Here is a 26,460-nt window from a genome sequence, read left to right on the forward strand (position 1 = left end):
GTGTATGTGTGTACGCGTATGTGTGTGGCTTTTACAACTATTTTCCTTTTTGTTTCTCTCTCTGTTTTCTTCTTCTTCATTTATTTTTGTTCACATTGGTTGTGGTTCTTCTGTTACTCTTGTTGTCGTTTTCCGTATTTTATTCATGTTCGTTCGTATTTGTTCCTTTTTTTTTCTTTTTTTTTTTTTTTTTCTTTTGTATGTTTGCTTCCACGCGTTCCTCCTGCAACTTCCTAACCTAACAAAGCTTCCATTTTCTTTCCTTGCGTATCTTTCCTTTTGTCACGAATTTTCGCCGTTTTCGATCGCATCTTATATAACTTCATATCGATCGATTATAATTATCCCTTTCACCTCTTCGTCTCTAGCGTTTCCCTTCTTTTTTCGTCCTTCTTGTTACCGTTCAAAATTGTTTCATTTTGTTTAACTCTACGCTAGATATAGTGCTGCTTCAATCGTTCGTTCCGTCTTCCCCCGTTCTTCCCGAGTCTCGATAATCATCCGAAGATACGTGAGAGTAAGAGGGAGAGAGGAGAGATGATACAGAGAGAAGAGAAAGGAGCTTAAGAGGGAGGTGCTCTCGGAGGGGTTTTGTGAAGTGAAAATCGTATACAGACGCAGCCAATTAAATTTGTATCGAATGAAAACGAAAAATGAAAATTATATAAGAAAATAAAGAAACGACCGACCAGACGGAAGTACGAAAGAAGAAACCGGTAGGAATAAGCGAGGAGCTGTGATTTCGAGTCTTTCTTTCCTTATTTCTTCCTTCAATTTAGATATTCTCTTAAATAAATTTGTTCTTTCATCTTCGCTGAAAATAATGGAATTGTGTACTTACATATATCGAGCTTCGTGTACACGCGTATAAATGCAGTATCGAAAGTGTGCAATATTTGAAAGAAAGAGGAAATCACTGGCAGAAACGTAAAAACGTCTGGTGAAGTGCGAACGAAAAATAAAACCGTGGAAATTAAATATTTTCAATCGATTTTATTGAAAATAATACAACAAAATATCTCATAATAATAATAATAATTAAAAATAATTAATAATAATTAATGATACGTACTGCTCTATTCGGTATCTAAATAATCATGTCTTAAAACGTCATTTAAATAATAATAATAATAATAATATTATCGTCGTCATTATATAATTATCGTAATAAAATAAAATAAAATAAAATAATAATAATAATAATAATGATAAAATAATAATAATCATAAAGACAATAAAGTTAATAATAATAATAATAATAATAATAATTATATCGTATAATAATGCATCAATAAACAAACTTAATAATCTAATTATTGGTTAATGATTCGTCATCGTCCTTGATCGCTATCAATGGATCTTTTTTTCTTTACCTAGCCATTAATAATGGATAATTAATTAATTCATAATTAAATTACACGTTGCTTGGATATGCACATACAGATATAAAGTCGTTTTTGGTCCCACCTAACTGCAAACATTATATTCGTACAATTTTTTTTTTTTTTTTTGTTTCGCATGGATCGCTTTACATGTAATGCGTGTATGTAAGTAAGTGTCTCTGTGTGTCATGTAAGGTGTTCGTTACGTGTGCCCAAGTTGCGAAAAACTATTGTTAACTACCGGTAAAGCTGTCGTTTCTCAAAAAATTTATAATCGCGTATACACATGACAATGTTCCATTTGCCCATTTTTTAAATCGCCTTCTGCCTTTTTATCCTTCCTTTCGCGGTACTTTAATATTTCTCTTTTTTTCTTTTTTGTTATCCTTATCACTCTCTATCACCTTAGTTCTTTCTATTTTCATGTTTCGCGGAACTCGTGATCGTTCCCTTCGGGCGGTCCGAAATAAGCAAAAGAAAGAAAAACGAAAAACCGATCGTACCAATGTCGCGACCAAATGTGATCTGCCGTTTCGGAAACTTTCTACTACCCCGACATCGTAGCTGCGTTTCGTTCCAAACGAAAATTTTGTATCTTTCTGTTCTATCAATTTTCAATTTCTTCCTCGTATAGCCAATTCGCATTTAGTTTCGTTTCCCGGCAATGAATGGACGCGTCGCTCGAGACATGTTCCCATTTTATCGAACATGTCTTCCCGCACTTCTACCACTGATATATTTTCCTTTTTTCTTCCTTTTCGAAAAGAAAAACTCTTTACAACTGGCATTTCGTTATGCTTCTTTTCTTTTTTCTTTTAAAATACGCTTAAGTTACCTAGTAACATTATTCTCACTAGATACATCACCGCGTAAAGGGGAACGCGTTGGACGACGTCCTCCAGAGAAATTTCCTGCCTTTTTTTTTTTCTTGGAACTCAAGGATGCATTTGTTTCGACGTCGTCTTCACGGCCCACCTTCCACGACAATATTTTACAGCCAATCGAGATAATTTCGACGCGGGACCATCCTTCGCGGTACCGCCTCTATTATACCTAATTTAATCTTTCTCATTAAGGCTAGATTACGCGAATTTTATTTTACATTTTCTCGCACGAATACTGGTTTATATCAGTCGCACATTTTTCTATTAGTCTGGCCATCCGTTACAACAATTCGACGAAGTCTTACCGTGAAAACTGTTGCTCGTTTCGCGCTCTTTGCACGTTCTACGATTTTCTTTCTCGCCTCGTCTCTTCCTTTTCTTACCTTAAGTCGTTATTTCGAGGATTAATTTGGAAAGATTACGCGAGAAGACCGCGCCGACTTGACGTAAACTGGACTCACAACACGAACCAGACTGTATGCGGGGTAATGCCAGTTGCACGCTTTCTCAGAGACGAATTTTACAACGTCGAAGGACACGTGCGCTTCCACCAATCGAATTCGGTTTAAATGCTATGAAAATAAATGCTATATGTACAGTCGACTGACCATTCGTTCGCGCTATGCTTAACGGAACAAGTTATCGCTAATGTAGAGAAAGTGCAACTTCGATCAGAAGGAATGTTGACGAGTTAAAAAAAGAAAAAGGAAGAACAAAGTAGAAAATTAAGGAAAAGAAGGTTTCACGCGGAAGCGCACGTTCTTCCAATTCGCCTCCTCGTCCGCTATTCGGCGAGACGATTGACACAACTTCACGGAACGAGAAGTGAATTACATTTTTGGAATCGTTGTTTAGTCACGATCGGCTCGTTTCCGGAAGTCGTGGCAATCGGTCGATCGAACTTTCACGTCGCATCGTTAACACATTTCAAACATTATAACCTCACAACCATTTTGATAACAATCAACCTTCAACAAAAGAGCGTCCTACTTCAAAGAATCTTTAAAAAATGCGTCAGCCCGCGAATCCACTACCAGCGATACGCGTCACTCGCTTTGTTCTTTCGTAACCATGTTCTTTGCTCTACATCTCTCGAACGTTCCCGATAACCGGAAGTCAATCCTGCCGGCTGACGTATCACATGTTTCAAAGCTGCGAACCACGTACTTGCGATTTGTTCCGCACTCGCCACTCTCATTCACTCGCAATTCGCTCGAACGCGACTCAAAAGAATGCCCAAAGTATGTCTTTTTTCTCGCTCAAGCTTCGATCTCGACCGTTCACTGCGTTTACAGCCGTTTCCGCTTACGCCAAGAGCGCGTGTACCAACCATTTTTACCCGAATGCTATAAAAATCTCGAGTTTTATCGACGATCGGTCGCAGTGCACGACTGTTGTCGTTTAATAAAATCGAAATCTCGATAATCTAAATTTAAGATGGAATTTCCTATCGTGCGTTAGACTCGTACGTCTAAAATTATAGTTGTAGCTGATGGCAGTTCTGACGAACTGTCATTCCGATGAATACATTACAACAATCAAATAATATCATATATACATTTTTATGAGAATCGTTACAGCGCATTTCGTTCTTTGGATGTTTCGTTAATGCGAATATGACAGTCGAAGGTTGTTTAGGAGTAATTTTTCATGAAAGATGCTCATACTACCTTTCTTAGTTAACCATTTAGAGACGTATATTTTTTTTTCAAAAGTCACCGCAATAATCTAACGATAGAAACCGTTAAATTTGAGAAAAAGAGCATTTAAAAAATTGCTTTTGGTAAAATACACACTTGGTTATAGCTCTGGTAACATGGAATTAATGAATTTTCAAATTCATGGCAATCTTCAATTTATATAAGAACCATCCTAAAAGTTACTTTTGCATGTATCGGACCATTAATCTCCAAAGGATAGAAATATCCGATCATTTTAAAACATTCGAAAAGACGTTCTTTTATATCATCTCCGTTATTCTTCGTTCAATTAAAACCGAAAAGCGTTCGATAGGATTAAAAAAAGGCGGTAGAGGAAATCCTACCTTAAATGCGGAAGATCGATCGCGGTCGAAATGAACGGCGAGCGATCGCCGATAAATATCCATCTGTAGTCGGTCTACAATTATAAGTAACAATCATCGAGCAGATGTTTGGTTGGTGCACGCGGCCTTCCCAAGTCACGTATTCCCGATCCATCGGGCGAACACCGACCTCACGTCCATGAGATACGACCTTTACAAGCTACGAGAATCCGTTTAGCTTAGAAGGATCGTAGATCATCGACGTGGAGTATCCTTCTTGCCCGTTAATTCCGTAAACCAAGTGATCAACAGAAGTAACGTTACTAATTGCACGATTTAAAAACTCGATTTAAAAACACGATTTAAAACTCCAGCGATACCTATTTCTAGTCGCGCTACGATTACGTACATCAACTCTATACAAATTCGCGTATCCCGCGTCTCTCGCGCGTCCAATTTCTATGATACACGCGTTACAACTGTTCAACTGCCCCATTGAAGCGTATCGATATATCTCGTATGCGATACATTGGTCTAGCGTATTCGTAATTGTGTCTTTCGACGAAAAATTGGTCTATCGATGTACGATTGTAATATGTGTATCCGCGTGTGTATGTGTGTGTCTATCTTCTTTCATGTCGTTTATGAATAAACCGTAGGCGTATTTGTTGAATACATATATATATATATATATATATATATATATATATATATATATATCTGTGTGTGTGTGTATGTGTTTGATGTAAAAAGGTACAGATTTTGTATATAGGTGTTTCGTTTTGATGATCGATCCCGCTTGTATTCCTCCAACGAGCTCTCCCGCATCGTTATTTCGCGAAACGGGTTGAAAAAGGAAAAGCTTTTGAAACGAAATAAGAAGAAGATGCAAGCAACCGGCCGGTGTAAAGAGAGTAAAATAGAGAATGGCTGCCTGGTTGGAGAAAAGGGCCGGTGATTCTCGCTCGCACGTGGACGTAGGGCTTACCGTGGACGAACTCAAAGGGCCTCCCCCTCCCCGCGAGTTACGATCGAACGCGACACGCCGTTTTGCTCGATTTGCTCGTAGCGGCTTCGCGATTATTAATAATCGTCAACGAGATAATTAGCGACGCGTGCACACGGCGCGTGAGCGCGCGCGTGCCCCCCTGCGCCGCCTCATAATTATCTATATATATATAGATATATTTATATGTATATATATATATAAACGACAGCGCCTACCGCCATAAGAATGACCGATAATCGATATATAATCATCGCGGTGTAAACAATAAATGGCGACACGTATATCGAGAGGTCTCATATTTATAATATATATCTATGTAACGCTTTGGACGCGCCTTTAAACTCCTCCCTTTCGATACGAAACGATAATATATAACTGTAAAATCCATGTGGAATATAAAAAATATTCTCTTGACGTTTCCTACCTAACTATATGAAACACTGCGCTAAGACTGTATACTTCGTTACGAAACGTATATGCGCGCGCGCGTCGGTGTGTACGCGTGTACCTGTTTGCGTCTGTGTATGTGATGTAACGTTGTATACGTTGTCCGTGTGTTTCACGTTCGTAGCTGTGTGTGTGTCTCTGTGTGTGTGTCTGTGTGTGTATGCCTGTGTAACTGTGTTCATCTACAACGTATGTTCATGTATAGGTATATCGTAGTGTAACGTATTCGTATATGTGTTCCGTCAGCTTTACGTACGATCTTTCTGCTCGAGCTTACGCGAAAGTGTTACGTCTAAGAAGCGAGGACAACCTGGGGTCCAGATCTCGACGTATACCTGACCGGTAGCGTGTTCGCTACACGGGAATGCATCGATCGCCCGTTTCGAGATCTATCGTTCTTCCTTAACGCGACAGAAACAGAGAAAGAATCTCTATGAGCTGTCTGCTCGTTTCGAGGAGTCGCGCGTGGGAATGGACCTTCGGCCGCGTCTCAGCCCGTACAAACGTCTCTTAATTCTACGAGATATGCCGCTCAACGAAATAGGGCTTGAAACAAGGAGAGGTAGGGCTAGCGGACAAGGGCAGGGACACAAGGGTAGAATGTATTATAGAGAGTCGCGGCCAGACTCATCGCGTCTGACTTTCAGAAGGTACGAAGATCATTAACTCTTACCGCGTGCAAAAGTGTTACACTTGCATTGTACTTGACGAGCGATTACAAGAAAGGGACGAGATGAGAGATAGAAGAGAAAGAGAAAGAGAAATAGAGAGAGAGAGAGAGAGAGAGAGAGAGAGAGAGAGAGAGAGAGAGTGGGTGAGAGAGAAATGAAACTTAACATCGGCTACGTTTAGCGGAGGTGTCGACGGTCGACCGTGAATCGATCGATCTGCGCGTCGGAAATACACCGTACATATCGATACACTGGAAACTTAGCGTCTCTATACACAGGGCTACCTAAGAAATAAGCTTCCGGCAGGCGAGATTTAAACGATACGCCGCGTCGTTCGAAACACGCCTGCGCGAAAGCGTCCACGGTTTTCTAACGTTTTGCTCCGTTTACTTTACAAGACATTAAGACTGGCTCTGTTGCGATTAGACGAGTGTTCAACGAGTGTTTTGGGATCAGGCTATTATTTACCTACGATTTCTTTCTTGTCTTTCATCTTTGCCCTTGTTTCACCTTTCCACGTTTCATATTTTCGCGCATGGATTTCCAAATTCGTATAGATACAGCGGGGACACCGGTGCCATTCCGAGCTTTTTGCCATTCGACTAATTTCGGGAGATTTTCGCTGAGTTGCGAAAGGCGATCAGCGAAAAATCGCGCTTCCTCGCGAATTCCTTAGTGGGAGTATACCGTCGTTGAAAACTCGATGAAGGAAAAACAGTGTGTTCCGGTAAAGGTTAGTTAATCGTGTGTCGTAATCGCAGCATTCGTGGGTGATCTGATGTGTGTACGTGTGTGTCACGGTTTACAGAAAGTGATGCATAATGTCTACGCGGTATGTACAAGGTTGATTTTCTATCCGACGCTCGGCAAACACCGCGTCGGTGTTTGCACGATTTATGCCCAAATTAGATATACAGTTGATTAAACGCGTTATTCTCGCGCCTTCGCCGTGGCAAAGCAGCGCGAAGAGACGATCGCGAGCCGTCTGTTTCACGCGCAAAGTCCACGCATCTTATTAGAAAAAGAGTGAAAAGCTACGAAGATCCTCGCGGAATGTGTGAAGAAGCGATTCACTCGTTAAACTCCTCGTCACTGGCAAGTCGATACGGTGTGAATGCCCTGTTCGCCGATGGTAAACGCCAATTTTATACTTCTTCCCGGTGTAACGAAAGAGAAAATAAGGGAAAGTATATATCGAGATCCACGGGAAAAAACGACGCGCGAATCAATCATTTCGCGTTGCATCGATGAAACGGGCATGCGTGATATTTAAGGCTCGTTCCCACCGTCTTCGACGGCTGATATCCTTCCCTTACGAATCGAGCGATCGTTCGAACGTCTATCGTTCTTCTGGCTATCGTTTGTGCCCGTTCGAAAAGTCGGGCAACGTAGAAAGTGAACGTTTTTTCTTTTTTTTAGAAAATACAGCGGAATGATCGTGGAATGATCGACATACCGGCAAGAACGATCGTTCGAACGTCGTTTGCTTTCTTATTTTCCTCGTTCCTTCAATTTCGATCGACGAAGAATTCGTGGAAGAGTAACGTACCACTAAAGGGGAAATAATGTTCGACAGTGCGTTTATAGGTGAAAAGTCGATAGAAAAAAGAAAGAATTGAAGCGGCCAAGGCGTAGAAAATAAAGAACGATCGGTAACGAAGCCTGGAATAGTCGGTGCTGTTTGAAGCTTTCCCTCTTTGCAGCTATGCACGCGTATTATTCGACCGTTTCACTCTGTTCCCGAGAGTTGTAAGTACTTTGGAGGAAAAGAACGGGAAAAGAAGAAGCTCGATAGAGCCAGGAGAAAAGCGGTAGATTGGTAGAAGAAACTAACGACGAATGGGAGGCGTTCACGGCCCGGAGGCGCGATAAGAAACGGGAAGTAATCTACGACAAAAGTAACAAGAAACAAAAGATTACGAATTGCACTTGGGTTGGTCTCGGGCTCGCGAGCCGCGCTTTAATTAAAAAGTATAAAAAAACAAGCTACATTTAAAAAAAGACAAGAAAACGTACGTATATTTAAGAAATTGATTCGTAGTTCGTGCGTTTTTACTTGAAATTAATCGATAACCTTAACGAATACGTAACGATGATGGTAATGGTAATGATGATGACGATGACGATGATGATGATGATGATGATGATGATGATGATGATGATGATGATGATGATAATGATGGAGTAATAATAAAAATGAGGATGACCCGAATGACGAGGACGCGTAAGGACGATAATGATAACGATATCGATGATTTAACGACTCGTGATGACAATGACAACGACAATGCGAAAGTCGAGGATGATAATGATAAGTACTACGTACATTAACCTATTAACAAACGCACGATTGTGTTCGCGTTAACGCAGACACGCCCACATACCATACGTATTTAACAACGTGATATACTTTAGCCGATACCTATATTTACGAGTGATGTAAATTTTTTTAATGGTTCACGGACTAACTAATATTCTTGTAACATATATAGACGGCACTAGTAATAGAGATAATGTTTCTAATGATGGTGATTACACACGTTAAACGCGCTTGTGTGCGTGCGTGTCTGTATTTCATCGCGAACGCATGCCCGTCGAATTCACAGACTTTCTCTTTTCGAATAACAATAGTAATAGTATTAGTAGTAGTAGTAGTAGTAGTAGTAGCAATAGTAGTAGTAGTAGTAGTATTAATAATAATAATAGTAATAAAAATAGCGGCAATAATTCTACTAATAATAGCGGATAATAAAAATAATAATGTAACTATCAATGTTAATAAAAATATCAATCCTAATCATCTGAATAATAATAATAATAATAATAATAATAATAATAATAATAATAGTAATAATGACAAACGTAACAGCAATTAATACGCGTAATTAAATCAATGAGTCTCGTCGTTAGCGTTATACGTATAGAGCTAAAGCGGAACAAGCGCTTCGTTATTACGACGATTGTCGTAGTAATGAGAAAATAAAATTCGCCGGAACGATTAAGTATGCCCTATTTACGATCGATCATGGTCGACCAGTGATACAAGATAAAACGGCGTAAGACGGCTCGCTCTCGCATCGACGTTTCTTTCCTCGCGACATTTTTTGAAAATTCGAAGCAACGAGACGAAGGCACGTATCGCGCCGCCTTCGGAGCTTCATCGTATAGAGAGCACTCGGTTTTTTTAATTAATCGTAGGGAAAAAAAATCGCTAGACGAAGCTCGGCTCGTGTGCACCTTTCCTTATTTTCTCTTTGATCCGGTGTTCTTTTCGTATCGAGAGGTTCGCTCGAAGGGTCCCGCGTCTTTCTCACAGCCACGCTAACGCGGTTCTCAGTCAACGATTTCGAAGAACGTTCTTTCCTCCCCCCCGCGCTGCTTTCCGACGATCACCAAACGACGATTATCGCAAAATCTCGCGTTCCCTCTATACTTCCCTTTTTTTTTTTTGTTTTGTTTTAAGAGCATATAAAAAGTCGTGTGGCACATTGACGGTTGGAATGTTATCATTGTTTCATTAAATTTATAATAAGAATCATAATAATTAATAATAGTAGTAATATAGTACTTCTTTGTGTTGTTAATAATATTCTTTTATGTATGTTTAATAATTAATTAATTAATTAATAATAATAATATAATAATATATATTTATATATATAATATATATATAATATGTACCTTTTTTGTTTACTATAGTAGTTTGTTTCCTCTGCACTTATCGTTTATATTCTGTGCTGACTGCGGGTTTTGATTTGAGGGGACTTTCACCCGGCACCGATCGTCCAACGCCATATTCATAACTCGTCGATCGTTTCCCGAACCGGCGATCGTAAAAACGAAACGAACCGAATCGGAACGATTCGACCGCGTTATTTGAATAATCATCGCGCCGAGACGATACGGACTGCCAGGTGATCCTTGCTTATTATTTTTTTTTTTTTTTTATTTTTTGCATTGCTCTTCGTGGCATCTGCGTTTGCGTTGATCACTGTTGGATAATATGAGATGTATAGATTTTTAGTAGCTGTACTTGTAACTCGGATGCACGGCGATCGTAGCGAGTGGTCGCACGTAGCGACGAACTCGCGATCGCGACGTGCTCTGCTCAGACAGAGAGAGATGTCTATTGTTGCTGCTTGTGTGTTGCTGGTTGCATTGTTCTCGGTGCCCGGGTGAGTATGCAACCCGTGGCACGGCGCAGGGAAACGATCGGACGGTCGCGGCGCCATCGGTTCGAACGGAACCTGTTCTTCGATCGGTCGAGCTGTTGCTTTCTCTTTACGGATACGTTCCACAGGACTCGCGAGAAAATTCGTCGTATTTCGTGCCCGTAGACGAAACTACTCGTATCGACAGCGATACGATCGCAACGAATTTTCGTCGTGATTCCGGTAAAGAAAGACGCACGACATGTCGAATCCGAATGGCGCCCGTCACGAACGCACCCCGCTTTAAACTGTAAGGAGACGACTGGTATCGGGAGGCTGCAATATTGTTGTAGCTGTATGTAGAAAGCAGACTGCGTGTATTGTTATACTTCTGGTGTTCGTTTAGCGTGTCACTGAGTGTGCGTGTGTGGTCGGAAATGCGGGTGAATTTTTCAAATTGCTAAAGGTTGTCCGGAGGGGTTGTTCGTGTGGATGGATGACGATCTGTCCAATGGGATTTCGGTGCGGAGGGGATCGGAGCGTGGGGATTTTACATCCGGTTTGGATTCTTTAGTTTTCTTTTTTTAATCTTCTTGTCCTTAATTACCTCTTTCGCTTTCGATCGGTTACTTTAAACTTTAAAAACTTTGTAGCGCATCGGAACGCGCCCGGTCTCGCCGAGAGTTTCGGCGGGACGCAGTGATCGTCAAGGCCGGAACAACGAACTGCAGCTCGAAGACGAAGAAAAAACGCGGAAACGGTTGGCTCCTCGAAGAGGTCTCTCGTATACGTAACGCGCCGCTCGGACGTGTCTTTTGATTAATTCACCGGCAGTTCAGCGTACTTGGTCCGTAACTAGTTGGTCGTACTTTGAAGTTCCGGTGCGTATGATTTCAGAGTGATTTTGGTACAAACAGGTTTGATTGAAACACCGAGTCACCACCGTTGTTCCAACGTTCCGAGATCCGTTGGCGAGCCGATTCAGTTAGTCGTTTCATAGTCATACGCGATCGCGAGTAATATTCACGACATCTTTCGTCGTCGCCACTTCTTTTCATCGATTTGACGAGTTTTCCTATCGATCGACTCGTTCCTTCGTAGTTCCAGTCGGACGTTTCCAACCTTGACGTTTTGCGCGGCGAGGCCGGGCATACACAGTGACAATATAGAAAAACGGAAAGAAACGAAACAACACGATATACAAACAACTAAAGCGCCAAACTACGAGTACTACCGGTGCTAACTACGTAGTACCAGCGCCATTTTTTCCTAACGCCTACTAGTCGAAAAGTCTAGGCATAGTCAGTGTCGAGACCGACCGCCTCCGATCTGGCCCGCCACCTTCGCGGAAATGAGATCCGCGACCGACGAGGACGCATCGCTCTAACCGCAAACAAGACCGACTCAGTTCGCTCCTTAAACCTCGAAATAGGAACATGAAAGTAATTTCGATTCGTATATGGAACAAGAAGTAATTGTACTTTAAAGAATACATCACCTTTTGATGGACGAATAATACCTTTGTTTCACGAACTTCGTTTTCACCCGTTGACGCTCGTACGGACGCAGCAGCGATCGCGCGCTTTCCTTTTTCTTTTTTCCTTTTCTTTTTTTAATTTACTTCCGTTTCTAAATATTTTCTTACTTCTTACTTCTCAAAGTCTAACGATGCGAAACTCGAAATTTAAACCGATTAACGTTAGTTACCCGAGCAGCCAGTCGATGTCGGCGAATCGCGCAACCATTTATTATAAAATATTCGACAAAGATTGAATAAAAATCCCGATAGCCTCTAACATTTGCCTCTACCGAGCACCGACCGATCGCAGCTGTCTCTCCGCGGGTGTCGAATCGACGAGCACCCATCGGCCGTGGCGTCACGCGTAAATCTTAACCCGCGCTAAGAGGTTTTCCCAAACTGCGGCGCGAGATAAACTATCGCTAGAAACGTGCGTGTCTGTGTGTGTGTGTATGTATGTGTACCCGAGAATGAAAAAAGACGTTTACTGCGGCAGCGAGAACGGATGATTTCGCGTAGCTCGTTCATTCCCAGCTGTCGCGAGAGAGCTTTGCAAAGAAATCGCTGTCAGTCGCAATACGAGGAGGCTCCGCGATTCGGGCTGATGTCGGAGGCGTGGTCGAGCACTGGCTTTCCCCGTCTTTGCCATTCTCGCGCTCAAATCTTCCGATTCTTTTTTTTCTTTTTTTTTCGTCGTATATCTATCTACCTATCTATTTAGATTCCTTCCTTTGCGCGTGTGCCGTCCGTGTGATATTACGCGGACAGCGCACGAGCGTACGCGTTAGAAGTTTCCATAATTATATTTCGGTGTCGAGAGCCGGACGTCGAATCGACGCCTTGTCGACTTTGTTCGCCCATTTTGAACACAAATCGGTAAGTTCCAGCGTCGCGTCACATCGCGCCGTTTAGCGTATACGAATTCGCGGAAGATTCGACCCACCGCTTCAGGGACGACTTCCCGCCTTTTAAAGTCATTGCATGACTAGAGCCTACGAATTACGAGCTTATTAAAGCCAATTAGAAAGGTACCAAGTTTTCGACCGTTAACGGACCGTACCATCTCGGTTTCTACGTTGGTTCAGGCGGTAATTTATCTACTCTCTTTGGCCCTTCTCGATCCTCGGCCGTGCACGTCGTTCTTCGTTTTCCTCCTTCACCCTTTTTGATTCGATCGAAAGACATCCGAAAAAGTGCCGGCAAAAATTGATCCAGGTAATACAGCTTAGTTTTCGGTTAAGCGATTAAATTTCCCAACGTCTTTGTACGTCAATTGTCCACGAGACATCGAACTGGATATCCGTCGAAGAAAGACGCGAACGTTCGGAGATAGAGAAAACGGCGTATCATACTTTGTCGTCGAATCGACGTCGGCTGCTTCTTGCAGTGTATGCGAGTACGTGTACGTGTTCTATGTAATATGGTAACGTGTATGTATGTGTGTGTGTGCGTGTGTGTGCGTGCGTGTGTATGTGTGTATGTACGCGTGTTCGTCTGTTTATCATATGTATGTTGTACGTGTTATTCTTATGTGAACGACAGGCCAGCTCTTCGTTGATCACGAAAATCCCAACATTCGAGAATGCGTGAATTGAAAATAGAATTTAAAAACACGGTAACCTAGCGCGTAACAGTTCGTTTTCTTCATTTTTTCTTCGACGTCTGTTTGACGTGTACGTGTGTGGGAGTGTAAATGCGTGTCGAAGAGTGTTTCTCGCGCATATGTATACGCGTGCGTGTGTGTACATGGCTTTTTGTATGTGTGTGTGTGTGTGTGTCAGTAAGAGTGTGTTGTCTTTGTGTGTGGCGTCAGTGTACCTAATTGCACTTATTCGACAAAACGGAACGTAAAAATGAACGCAAGATGGCGGCCGGACGGCCCTGGAACGTATACGGAGGTAATATACTTTTAAAATTTAGCTTTAAGGTCGCCCATCTCTATTTTTTTTCTCTTTTCTTTTTTGTTCTTTTGCCTCTATCCCGTTCACTGCCTCCTGACTTTAAACCAACCCCACCATAGAACTAAAACTTCAGTTTGCTGCTACGGTATTACATTCGTCGTTCGTTCTGTTGCGAGTCGTAAAAACGTAACGTCGAAACTTAGGCACAATTTGGAACTGTTTAGACCATTTCTACACGACCCCACCCCGACGGTGTTCGCGCGTCTACCGTTCGAAGAAACTGATTGGCCAATTTTCAATCGGTATTTCGTCAGTCTTCTCCAGTTAAGTTCTAAGGTTCGATAATCGATACGAGGTTCGACTTGTTTCTTTTTTCTTCTTCCCCTTTTCTTCTTCTTTTTCTGCTATTTTTCTTTTTTTTTTTTTTTTTTTTTTTTTTTGATTCGAACGAATTTCTTCGGAAATTATAGCGCACGAGAGAAACGAACATAGAAAGAGTTTTCAGTGGACGGCCATCCAATTTTACTTCGGCAACCGAAACACGCGAACATCCCCTACGCAAACCATACCAAACGTGACGATACTCTGTGAGGTAGCTGACATTGAGCCGTTTCAGGGCCAATCGGACCAAATCTTCCAGTTTTTGGAAACACGAACCACCGGAAATGATCGTCGTTGCTCGATGTTGCGAGACTGACGAACAAAGAAACAAATTATACGATAAACGATTGAATTTTGACGATCGACAGTCTAGACTTAAAATTTCAAGCGAAAGGATCATTTATTCTGTTCCTTCTCGTTTTTACTTTTATCCTCCGACGTAATTCCGTGAACGAGAAGAAGATCGCTGTTGGTATTCGAATGTTCTCGTTTGCCCGCGGTGAAACGGAAAACGCGTAACGAAAATATATAAAAGCGATGAAAAAACGAGAATCTTTGGGCCCGATTTTCCGAGCAATGCCCGCCATCTTGGTCCCGTCTGACCACCGGTGTGGATAAACGTAATCTCGCGATCTCGCTTCTCCCGTATTTGTTTCATCTTTTGGTTTCTTTTTGTTTGTTTGTTTGTTGGCTTTCAATTCGCTCTCTCTTACTCGTCATTTTGTCTCCACACACCGTAATTACAATAGTATTTGTTTTTTTTCTTTTATATCCGTAATCTTACACATATACACTAGCTGGTTACAATAATTTGTGAAAAATATACATCAAAATTTTGTTACTTTTTACATCACAGATATTTTAATATAATATATCTTCTTTTAATTCTTAAAGATTTCTTTTCCTCCCCGTTTTCGACCAATCCGTCTCTCGCCGGATCGTTTCAGCGTATCGCCCGCGACGTAAAAGGAGACGGCCGGAAAATCTACGAACGCGAAATCATTCCTCTCCCGACGTATCTGCCGCGAGAACGAATTTTGAAATGCCTTTGAAGAAAAGCCGCGTTTGATCCGATGAAATCTGGCCTGCGATTTCGAGAAGCCGATTCTACGACGCTGCCGCTACGTCGTGTGTATTAATACAATCCTTTAGTTCCGTGCTAACTGGATTTCTTATTCTCGTCCCGCCGTCTCCCTCGAAGAAAAAAAAAAAAGGAAAAAAAAAGAACGTAAATCGACACTTCTCTCTACAGTCGCGTTGGCAACGATATCTGCCCTAGCTTATGCGACCTCGTTAGATCCACCCTAACACTCCTCTCTAGCTATTTCTTTCAAAGAACGAATTTCGATAGCGAAAATTTTCCTAAAACTTCTGTACACGATAACCAATGGACAGAATCTGCCCGTACGCCGATAATGTTTAAAATCACAGAATGTTGTCCAATTTTATACTTCTTACGTGAATATTTGCCCGCAAAAATAGAGAAGCATCTCTTTCATTTTTCTAGAAAATTTGTTTTCCTCTCTTTTCACGTGTGTTTTGTCAATCGTACCAATCGGTTCATCGATGTCCATCGTTTCGGACACCAGAACGAAGAAGTTCCGAATTCCCCGAGCCGAGAACCGATCGTCCCTCGGTCTCGCCGATCGAAATCGCTGTGGCAGACACGTTGACGCGACTGTGTCACTGGGAAATCATTACACGGCAGCCTCGTTAATTACGCCGTTAGCGCCGATCGTCCCAATTGTCGCGATTCAGTCGTCCCGTTCTTAGCGAACGCGGACGAGTCTCGTAGCTCTCGCGTGTCTAATTCGCGCAGGAGTCGAGGCTGTCGTCGTCGAACCAGAAATTTCCTCTTCCACCACCCCTCTTCCTTCCGCAAACCTCGCGGATCGATCCCACGAGACAAATCCGCGATTACCATTTTTGATTATCACCTCTACGCGAATTCTCGAGAAGTCATTTTGTGCGTTGTGCATCACCGAATCGAAAGTAACAACAAAATTTCACACTGCTACCATCCCCTCTCCTGTCTTTTCCTTTCATTTCTTCTTCTTCCTCTTCTTTCCTTTTTTCGTTTTACTTTTAACGCGTTTGAAAGAACGAACGAGAGCTGCGTCTCGCGCGCAACGTTTTTCTAACAGGACATTTGCCGAAACCATTGAACGAACGTCGAAGCTCGAGAAATGGACGAGCGGAGGAAATTTCCGGCGACGATGAGGTCGCCGATCTCGCGGACATAAGTCTAATTGCAGCGTCGCGCCTCTCGTTTCCCTCGGTTGTAAAAGCCGCGGGAAGCTACCGTGGAACCGCGCGTGGATCGACGACGACGGATATCGACTCCTGGTTAGAGAACGCGTGCAGAACGTCGCGACGTATACTTTTTGTAACTGTAATTGAATTAACGACAATCATAATTTACGCACGTTTTACAATCATCCGCACGATAAATATCCATTTTTCACATCTAACGATAAATCTTTCGTAAAAGGGTATTATCGGGAGTCTCTGTTGTCCCGGGTGTGTCGGTGAACTGGATTTTTGCAAGGTAGAAAGGTGAAGAGGATTCGATTAAATCGGGGGAGGGGGTTAGAGGATTTTAGGGGGTACGAGTAAAGTTAGAAAGGCAAGAGGGATGAAGGAATGGGAGTTAGGGTAAAGGGCGAAGGGGAAGAGGAAGCAGGAAAAGAAGGCGGTAGTTGGAACGAGTGTAAGAAATATCCTTCCCTTCCTTTTTTTTTCTTTTTTCTTTTTGGTGTAGTGCCTGGCGAATGTTTAGAAAAAGGTATCCTTTCCTTTTTGTTTTACTTTTCTTTCGAGGTATCGTGTAGGTAAGATCACACCGAACAATTTACACTTTGACGCGAAGCGGGTAGTCGGCTGGTGAGTGATTAAAAAGGGGTGTGTTAGTGGATACAGGGTTAGAAGGAAGGTTTTAATTTACGTTTACACACAATCATGATTAGTGCTTTGCTTTTCACTTGTGTTTTTCTGCTGTTCAGCTTCGATATTAATTTTTTTTTTTTATTCTTTAACCCTAAGGAGACCTTAACGTTTACACTCAATAACTTGTTATTTTTTTTTTTTTAATAATTTTCCGACGCGCTTCTCTGCGTGGGTGCGCTTCACCCGTCTTTTTTTTTTCATTCCCTTTTAGAGTTTTCCTCCTTAATTCACGGTTTTTTTGCTTTAAGTTTAGGGGTGGGTAAATTTTAAGTTTAGTTCCAAAAAACACCGAGAGAGTAGCCTTGCTTATACGATTTACTTTTTTTTCGTAAGGTATAATTTTTTTTGCGTTAGTAAGGAATTTTTGCTTTTTTTTTAAAACACCGAACATACATGCCTTATACTTTATGTACAGCCTAGAGTCTTTCAGTCGTTACTTTACTTAAAGAGAGTCATGAGATGAGTGCGTGAATTATCCTTTCGTTTCCTCTGTCCTCGTCCTTTTTTTTTTTTTAGAATCAGAACTTGTGAAATCCTCCTCGACACGCGAGAAAGACGGAAAAATCGTGGCCCGCGGTGTGTACTTTAACGCGCCGAACTTCACTATTTTCCTCAAACGTGGTAACGTTTTCTACGCGTGTTTCGCTAAAACGAGTCATTCTGCTTTCGAATTCGCCTGCTTTCATCGATTTCGTCTTGGTCCAACGTCCTGCTCGGCTACTACAACTAGCGAAACGACGAAATCACCACTTCTTCCCTTCTTTTTCTTTTTTTGTATTTATTTTAACGTGTTCATTCTATATAGTCAAGGATCTCCTGTCGAACGGAATTCTAATTTGAAATACGAGAAGATACCTCGATAGTCGCGCGCACGACGCTCATGGATAACCTGCGAAAAAATTAGTCAAAAGAGGAGGGACTGGCGTTCTTCGTGTTGTATCGTCGCTCATCGCGACCGAAACGATCGTGAAAGAATTTCGAAATTTCCATTCCAAGAAGTTTTGATGTTCGCTGTCCTCTTCCTCGGAAATTACACGATTTTCCGAGGCTTCCATCGGCTGTGTTAACGTCAGAGTCGCAGATAAAGTCCGTAACGACGACGATGGTAATAAAACGTTATATGAATTTTGCAGAGATTAATTTCTAAGGATCGGTCGCATCGTTGATGAAAAGCGAAAGATGAATTCTTTCTCTGATACTCAACGATGATACTCTCTAGAACTCGTTACGGTAGCTGCCGTCATCGTAGTCACCGTCGTTGCCTCTATTAATGACCAATAAGAAGCTTCGAAAAGTCGTTTAACGTCCGGAAAGAGTATCGACGAACATCGGAACGTGTTTCTTGAAATGGAAATCTCTGAATTGCCTTATTAGAAATAATGATGGCCGATCTTTTCGACGCGTTCGAATTTCATCTAATTTTGCTACGTTTTTTCTTCGACGCTAAAAGGAAAACACCATCGAGATACAATCGTGTGGTTCGTAGAAAAAGTCAGACAGGAAGAAACTAATGTCCGATCGTACGAAACGTCGTCACACTCGCCTGATTTATCGTACGTTTCGATCGTCGACCACGCGGATCGACTATCTAGAAGAGAAAGGGAACCGATTCCTCCCAGAAGCGAGTGGGATGTTTTCCTCGTGAAGAAATTCTACGAACGCCGCCATTACAGCTGCTTCTCTTCCTCTACGCGATAGAAAATTTGCAATTCGTATCAAAATGCGTGGCGTTGCCGCGCGTAAGAAAAATTTTTGCACTTCGGTAATGAACAACCGAGTGGAGAACAAGCGCACGCCTATACATATAGCAATCCTTTTTCTCCAAATGCCTTATATACATCTACGCGTTTCCATTTTCTCTTTTAACGTTTTCCTCGTAGATCTCCCCTCGCCGCAGTTCCATGAAACAAAACGATCGTCGTCGATCAGAGAATCGAATTAGATTCATCTTTCTTCCCATTGCTTCTCCAAACCATATTCCCAATGTTCTTCGTTTTCGAAACGTAACGCGCATGTTCGTGAAATATTTACTTTCCGTGCATCGATCAACGATAAGAGCGATCGTTCTCTCATCGATGAAAATCGTTTCGTACCTTTCTAAGCAGCTTATTCCCGCTTCCCTCTTTCGTCCTTGTTCGATGCGACCCGTTTAAGAGGGGGTACGCGTTTTTACCGAACGCCAGCCTCGAAATAACCGAGATTAGAGAAATATTGTCGCCTTATGAAAAAACGTCATCTATACGCGCGCCAACAAAAGTCTTGGCTCGTTCTCGTTTCGCATACGTTCGTAATGACCAAAAATATATGTATATATATATAATATATAATATATCATTCCTTATATAATTATGTTGCTCCTTACGAGTTAAGTAATGTTAGTAGTAGGTAATAAGTTTTTTTTTTCTTGCATTAGGTAGTTTTACATCGATAGAGGAAAAAATACGTTGTTGCGTCGGCAATTATTCTTATTTCTTCATTTTTTGTTCGTCTTCTAGTCGCGTTCGCGCGTTCAAAATGTCTATCATCGGCCAACGTATCCGCGCGCGTTGTCGACCGGACAACCCTGCAGAATTTTCATCGCGCGCTCCTACCCAACGCGTATCTTCTCTACGGACGCGTGCACGCGCGGACTGTTTCACGTGCTGCTTCGTCTGTTCCCTGTTTTGTATTTTAACGCCGGGCCGTTGCATAGATCGGCATACGGTAATACCGTACACGCGCATTCTTGCTTACCCGACGGTGTCAGAGGCGTCCATATGTACGTGTGAAAATAAGTGTATCACCGAGCGAATGAGTACGTCTATCTGCGTGTCTCTGTGGATGGCCGTGTGTGTGTATCGTGTGTATGCATTCGGTACAATAACGTTGCATCGTGTCTTGTATCCGTTTCTTGCCTTCTCCTCGAATCGAAATATCGCCATAGTCAAAAATGTACCGGTACGACCTACCGTCAGCTGGACGAAGATCGAGCGCCGGATACATGTAACTGATGGAATCGCAGTGGGTTCACGGGTGGTTGGGTAGCATTTACGCATTTCTGTGTTTTCCTTTTTTTCTTTTTTTCGTTACTCGCTTTCCGTCTTTTTTTTCTGTTTTCTCTATTGCCTCGCGACGTTCAAGGGGCTTCCTGGTGGAAAGGGCAGGGTCAGGCTCGGGACTACTACCGTTTCGTGCCACGTTTCGCGTTTTCTTCGAAACGTCCCTCGTCCTATACACGCACACACACACACCAACGGAGGAGGTGCTCGGCTTTCACGCCCTTCTCCTCGGAAACGGTCGCGCGTTCGCTTTCATAGTCGACGCGCGACGAAGTCGTGCACGAATTTCCGGTTCTTTGTCGGTTCTGGCCGATGGTGTCGAGGCCAATCGCGAGACACAACAGTGACAATTATCGAGTACACGTTGGTGTACATGCTTGAACCGAAACAGAGGGAGAAAGAGAGAGACAGAGAGAGAGAGAGAGAGAGAGAGAGAGAGAGAGAGAGAGAGAGAGAGAAAGCGGAGGCCGAGGATCCCCGACCGTGGCAACGTGGTGTGTAAAATGCCGGTGCATTGGGCGGGAATGTGGACTCTTACCGTCTACACGGATCGTTCACCGTATATTATTCGTTACTTGTATACTTTACTGATCAACGATACCGACTTTCTTTTCCTACTGCTCAACGGAGTCTTCCATGCTGATAACGGATCCACGTTGCTCCGTCGATTGCTGGCTGTTGGTCTGCTCGCCGGACCTGCTGTTCCCGATGTTGTAGCCCCGCTGCAGTTGCACAACCAGTCCGCTCACCGCATCGTATTCCTTTTGCTGCTGTTGTGGCTGCTGCTGTTGTTGTTGCTGCGGTTGCTGCTGCTGCTGCTGTTGAGTCTTCTGGCTCGAATGATCTACTATAAGCTTACTATCACAGGCACTTTTTTTCTCAGTTGATACGGCGTAGAGATTGTGTAAGTCCGGGTAGTGATTCAGCTGCTGCTGCTGTTGCGGCTGCTGAATGGTCAGAGTCTTTCTATCGCGGTCTTCCTGTCCACCGTTGTGAACCTCTCGTTCCCTGCTGCTACGATCGATCCTCGAGTCCCGGGTACTGTCCTCGTCTCTGCTTCCGGCCCTTGAGATCGAGAGAGGTGTCGGCGGCGACGTGAGTCGATCGCTGCCGTCGTCGTTCCGGCCACGTTCCGACGGTGACGGGCTAAGGTCGACGGTGGGCACGCGTTCCGGTCTTTCCGGGATCGGCCTACCGGTTGTCGATGGTGGTCCCCTGTAGCTCTCGTCCTCGCTGCTATCCTGAGCCAGCCTCGACACCGGCGTTCTCCTCGAGTTTCTGCACAGTTGATCGATCAACGTTTTGCCCCTCATCGATTCCGGGAGTTGTTGCTGCGAGGACGACTGCTGCTGGTTCCTCGCGTCGGTCATTGCCCTCTGGTCCCTTGGAATTCCCGTCTCGAGGCTCGACCTGATCAAATTGTCCAAGAAACTGCCGTTCGCTCCCGAACCATCGTACAAGCTCTCGGATACCTCCCGCGGTGCTTTGCTCATCGGTGTGCTACGAGAATTCGAGGTTCCAGGTGATTCAGCGGTGCCAGCAGCGACGCCTATCCCGTCCCTGTCTCGTTGTTGGTGTTGTTGTTGTTGCTGCACCATGGCCGCGTTTCTTTGTTGTTCCTGCAGACCACGGATCCTACTCGTCGCGAAGTACTGTTCCGGTAGGATCGTTGGAACGTTCGGCGCTCCTGCCATGAACGGCGATGGCATGAACGGCGGCGGACTCCAGAAATTGAACGGCGTGAATGGCAAATGAGGCATGCCTTCTATGAACGGCGGCATCTTGATCCCGTTGGGTCCTGGGATACCGCCCGGTGACGTGAACGGTTTCTGTGGCTTTAATTGTGGTTTCTTGTCCGCCGTACCTGGTCGTATGTTCGCGGCTGCTGCCGCCGCTGCCACGGCTGAGGTCTCTTTCGTTTTATCGTCCGACTGCTTCTGGTCCCTGGAAATAGGAACAAAGAAATTAGTAGAAAGAAGTAGAAATGCTACTCTTGGCAGGCAAAATATAAACGCGAAATAATATTAGGTTGTCCGAAATGTTTCTTCCGTTTTATATTAGTTTATTGAATTATGCACGAACATATTAATAGAAATAGAACGAACTGGATCATATCTGATTCAATAAAATAATATAAAACAGAAATTGTCGTTACCTTATGAAACGAAAGAAACTTTTCGGACAATCTAATATGATTTGGTCTGTAAGAGTGGGAGAAAATTGTAAAAAAATTATTTATGTTCTAGCTATCCACGTACGAATCAGATAAACAAGACTGTCCAAAGCTTATGTCTCGATTGATCGAAGCAATAATATTCGAAGCGTATCGTCGGGGCATTAACGATACGCCAAGACAAGTGTTTAGGCTAAAGAATAAGAAGAACAATCACGACATCTATTGTAACAATGTTAAACTTTACGTAAACGAAAACTCAACAAAAGGGACAATACACGGCAGGAAATTTAATCTAGTCGTACGATTGAGATAAACCGGGCGCGACTATGAGATCGGGTCAAGCATGAGCACGTACCTGACGCGGATTAACCGTGACGCCAGATAGCGACAGTCGTGCTCGACTTACGATGTCGATTGTTAAAACGGGGTCGGCTACGCGTAGACGGAGACTTTTGAATTTTTCAAACTTTCCGATGATTAACCGAGACCGGCTCGTCGATTTATACCCCTGCGTGCTCTTCTTCCACCGGTTCCATTCAGTTTTCCGGAACACGCAGAAGTCTAAACCGTTTGAACAGTTAAGATACAAAAAGAAACAACGTCAACGACAGACGCGTAGACGCAAACAATAGTCGCCCGCCGTTGGGCATTGCGACAAGGCGATGATCTGCAGCGGCTACAGATTGGCTTATCGCATGCTTATCGAACGATTTAATATAAGCAACGATCCACGATCTAAACATGAACGTACCTCTTCCTTGGCCTCATCAGGTGCCGTTCCTTAACTTTGTACTCGAGGGTGGAGTGTGGTACTCCGTAATAGCTGCCTGCACGATGCACGCTCATTTCACCCCGCTGAACCGCGCGCACAGCCTCCACCAGACTATCCCTGTCGTAGTTCCTATACTTTCCGCGTTTCGGTCTGGTTCCTTTGCCACCGGTAGCTGGTTTCGGTTTGTTCGCTTCTTGGGCCTGCGGTTTCGCCTGCGACTGGGCTTGCTGCGACGCCGGCTGAGGCGGTGTGTATCTGCCTCTTTTGAACGGACTTGGATCCGTCATTATCGCTTGCTGCGGCTGTACCACTCCGGCCGGTTGACATCCGGGCATTCCGGCTGTCGCGACCGTTTGACCCTCTTGGAATTTGACGCTGATGCTTTTCGCGATCACGTCGCGGAAATTCACGGCTACCGTTTTCCCCACCAACGAGTTGGTTGGGCTACTGGTACCGGAGAACGCTGGACTCGCTCGTTCCAGGAGACCCGGACTCGAGGCTGCTGTCGCGGCCGCGAATCCTTGCGCGAATGCGGCCGACGTTGGCTCGCCGTTTTTGCTCGAACATCCAGGCGTACTCGCGGGCTTGTAGGACGGAATCTTGAGGATCGCTCTGCCTTGAGCACTGTCGCTCGCCTCTTCCTCGATGTTTGGGTTGAAGTCGTCGTTCGTCATCGGGCCACGTTGCTGCTGCTGCTGCGTCTGCGACTGTGCCTGAGCTTGCGGGTGCGTCGAGTGCGGTTGATGGTGATGGAGCTGCTGATGCGGTGGCTGCGACTGGTCCCCGTTTACGCTTTTGTTTAGCCTCTTGTCTTCGCTCATCAGCCTTCTCATCACCTCTGGAATGCGATAGTCTTGCGTCTCCATGCCTGTTAATACGACAGAGATAGTTTCAGTTATCGATCAAAAGGAGCGTACGTGTTTGTTAAGAAATACGATTTCGTTGGTTCTTCACGCCTACGAACATTTGTCGTAATCGCGGATTAGCCCCTGAGAACTGTTTAAGCCACTTAAACGAACTTCCATTCAGAAAGTGGAAAAAGTGTCGCCGACCCGTCGACCACCATCTGGCTTCTATCGATTTCCGAAGACCTACTCGCTCGTAATACACTTTTCGACTTTCGTCTCGGCCCTTGCTATACACTGGTCAGCGAATGAGACGGTCTAACGTCTATCGGAAATAACCCAAATCTCGTGTTTCGACGGACCTACACTATTCCATGCACTTAACTTTCCTACTACGGTTGCTATCACGAATTTTATCTTCCACTTGCGAAAATACTGAATTTCGTTCTTACTTTTGTTTTCATTTCCTTTAACCTCAGCTACACACATTCCGATAGATCTGCGAGTTATAAAATATATCCGCACATACTCTGCTTCTCCAGGCGAAGAACTTTTTTCTCAGATACTACGTTTCATCTCCATAGTACGAAGGAATCATCATAATGTTAAATAACACGGAATTTAACATGTACTTGCATTTAATAATACGCAAATGTTATAACAACTACAACGACGCGCAAATACTTTATGTGTAATTGTAAAAAGTATATATAAAATACGCCGACAGTAGTTCGAGAATGTTTTAACAATATTTGTCTTCGTGGGAACACAACGCGCTTAAAAATTTGTTGGTTCAATGTTCTTAAGGAAAGAAGAACGAGAAGAACCTAAGCGTGTTTCTCACCTTTAAATGGCGCAGCTGCTGCAAGCATCTTTTGAATATACGGGCCGATGTTGGCGTGTTCGAGCCCTGGCCACTCGGCTCCCGTCTCGTGTCCTCGTTGTAGCAACGTTCTGAGGGAATCACCGCCGCTTCCTTCGAGGGCGGAAAACCTGACAAGGTCTTCCAAGGACAACAGTGGCTTCAGCAGAGCTTTCTCCACTTCTTTCTCCTCTTCCGCTCCGGACAGTTCTTTGTCGTCCACCTGTTAAGAATATTTCTTTCTAGCGTATTGCACACATTCTAGCCGCGATAAGAAAACGAATAATTCGAAACACGAATCGTTAACATCGATGGGTCCTCTCGAGGAAAGTCACGTCTTACGTCGATCTTTATCGTAAAATCGGTATAACACTTTCTTGGCGACATTCTTTTCGCTAGCAGGATTTCATCGAGAGGCGTTCTTCTGTGTTTGTATTTGCGTGTATGTCTGTGTTGTAACAGTGTCGATTGTCCATGTAAATATACTCTTCTTCGTCGAATGCAGAATGACCAAGCGTCATGCAGGAATTTGCCAGATAGAATCGTTCGCAAAAAGCATGTACGACGTATACAAAAATAAAAAGGACATAGAAAAAGAAAGGAACGCTTTGCCCAAATGTTATTCTCATGTAAAGTTTCCTGTACCTGGGTCGTTTTTCGCGCGAAAAGAAAGAGAAAGGCAAGGTCGAAAATTGAAATACCAGCTCGAAAGTGTCTCGCTCTCCGACGAATAAAAAGTACCCGGTGCTACACACCGGCCATTGCCTCGTAATATTACTCAAACAACATGCATTCAAACTAAAAAATCTACCAGGACTAAACTACCTGCGCTTCTCCTAATGACACCAGGCAGAACGTCGTTAAAAAGGAAAATGAACCATCGATTATTCGATATTCCAAGATCCATTTCCCAACAAGCGTCGTGCATCGTTTGAATGTCAAGATATTACGGACGCTCTTGGAAAATTAATTTTCGTCTAACGTGTATCAGTTTCTCGAATATATGTTGCCGGATAAGCCACGCCACTTGTCAGCATGCCTTGCTATTGCAACGCCACGTAGAAACGATTACTTCCTGACATTCCCTTGCGCCATAAAATCGACAGCTGTACTAATAATACTGAAGCACGATCGTCTGTACAAAACACATCGAGGATGCATGGTGTCGAGGTCGGAAAAAAAAGCGTATGTACTCGTGACAACGAATTCGAGGGCCCTAAGAGCCCGTCGCGAACAAAAGCTCGCATCCAAGAAGAACTCTCTCCTCTCGGCTCGAAACGATCGTCCCGAAGACTTACCTCGAGTCTTGCAACCTCGCCAAGACCAAGCGGCCGTGTGTTAAACTACAAATAGTGAGATAAAAAAGTTAAACAGCCCATGCAAAAACATTCGACACTACTGAGCATCACGGCAACCGATAACGAACCGCGTGTACCGATCCATCTTCGTATTA

The 26,460-nt window shown here is 43.6% G+C and overlaps 1 protein-coding gene across 9 annotated transcripts in view; it reads right to left on the bottom strand.

Annotated features, from left to right (window-relative positions):
- Window positions 1-137: 137 nt before the first annotated feature.
- LOC126923944 (mushroom body large-type Kenyon cell-specific protein 1) overlaps window positions 138-26,460 on the bottom strand; it is a 104,365-nt gene continuing 78,042 nt past the window's right edge. For 6 of the 9 annotated variants that reach the window (XM_050737891.1, XM_050737890.1, XM_050737894.1 and 3 more), the window contains 4 exons: window positions 26,306-26,350; window positions 24,990-25,230; window positions 23,280-24,168; window positions 138-22,296 (listed from right to left, as the gene is read on the bottom strand). In XM_050737891.1, the coding sequence (XP_050593848.1) occupies window positions 20,967-22,296; window positions 23,280-24,168; window positions 24,990-25,230; window positions 26,306-26,350 (2,505 nt within the window). In that variant the 3' untranslated portion in view covers window positions 138-20,966. The remainder of the gene's footprint in view (window positions 22,297-23,279; window positions 24,169-24,989; window positions 25,231-26,305; window positions 26,351-26,460) is intronic. The other 3 variants (XM_050737892.1, XM_050737897.1, XM_050737889.1) reach the window with 1 other exon arrangement.

The sequence above is a fragment of the Bombus affinis genome, chromosome 14 (genome assembly GCF_024516045.1).
Source record: "Bombus affinis isolate iyBomAffi1 chromosome 14, iyBomAffi1.2, whole genome shotgun sequence".
Lineage (NCBI taxonomy): Eukaryota > Metazoa > Arthropoda > Insecta > Hymenoptera > Apidae > Bombus > Bombus affinis.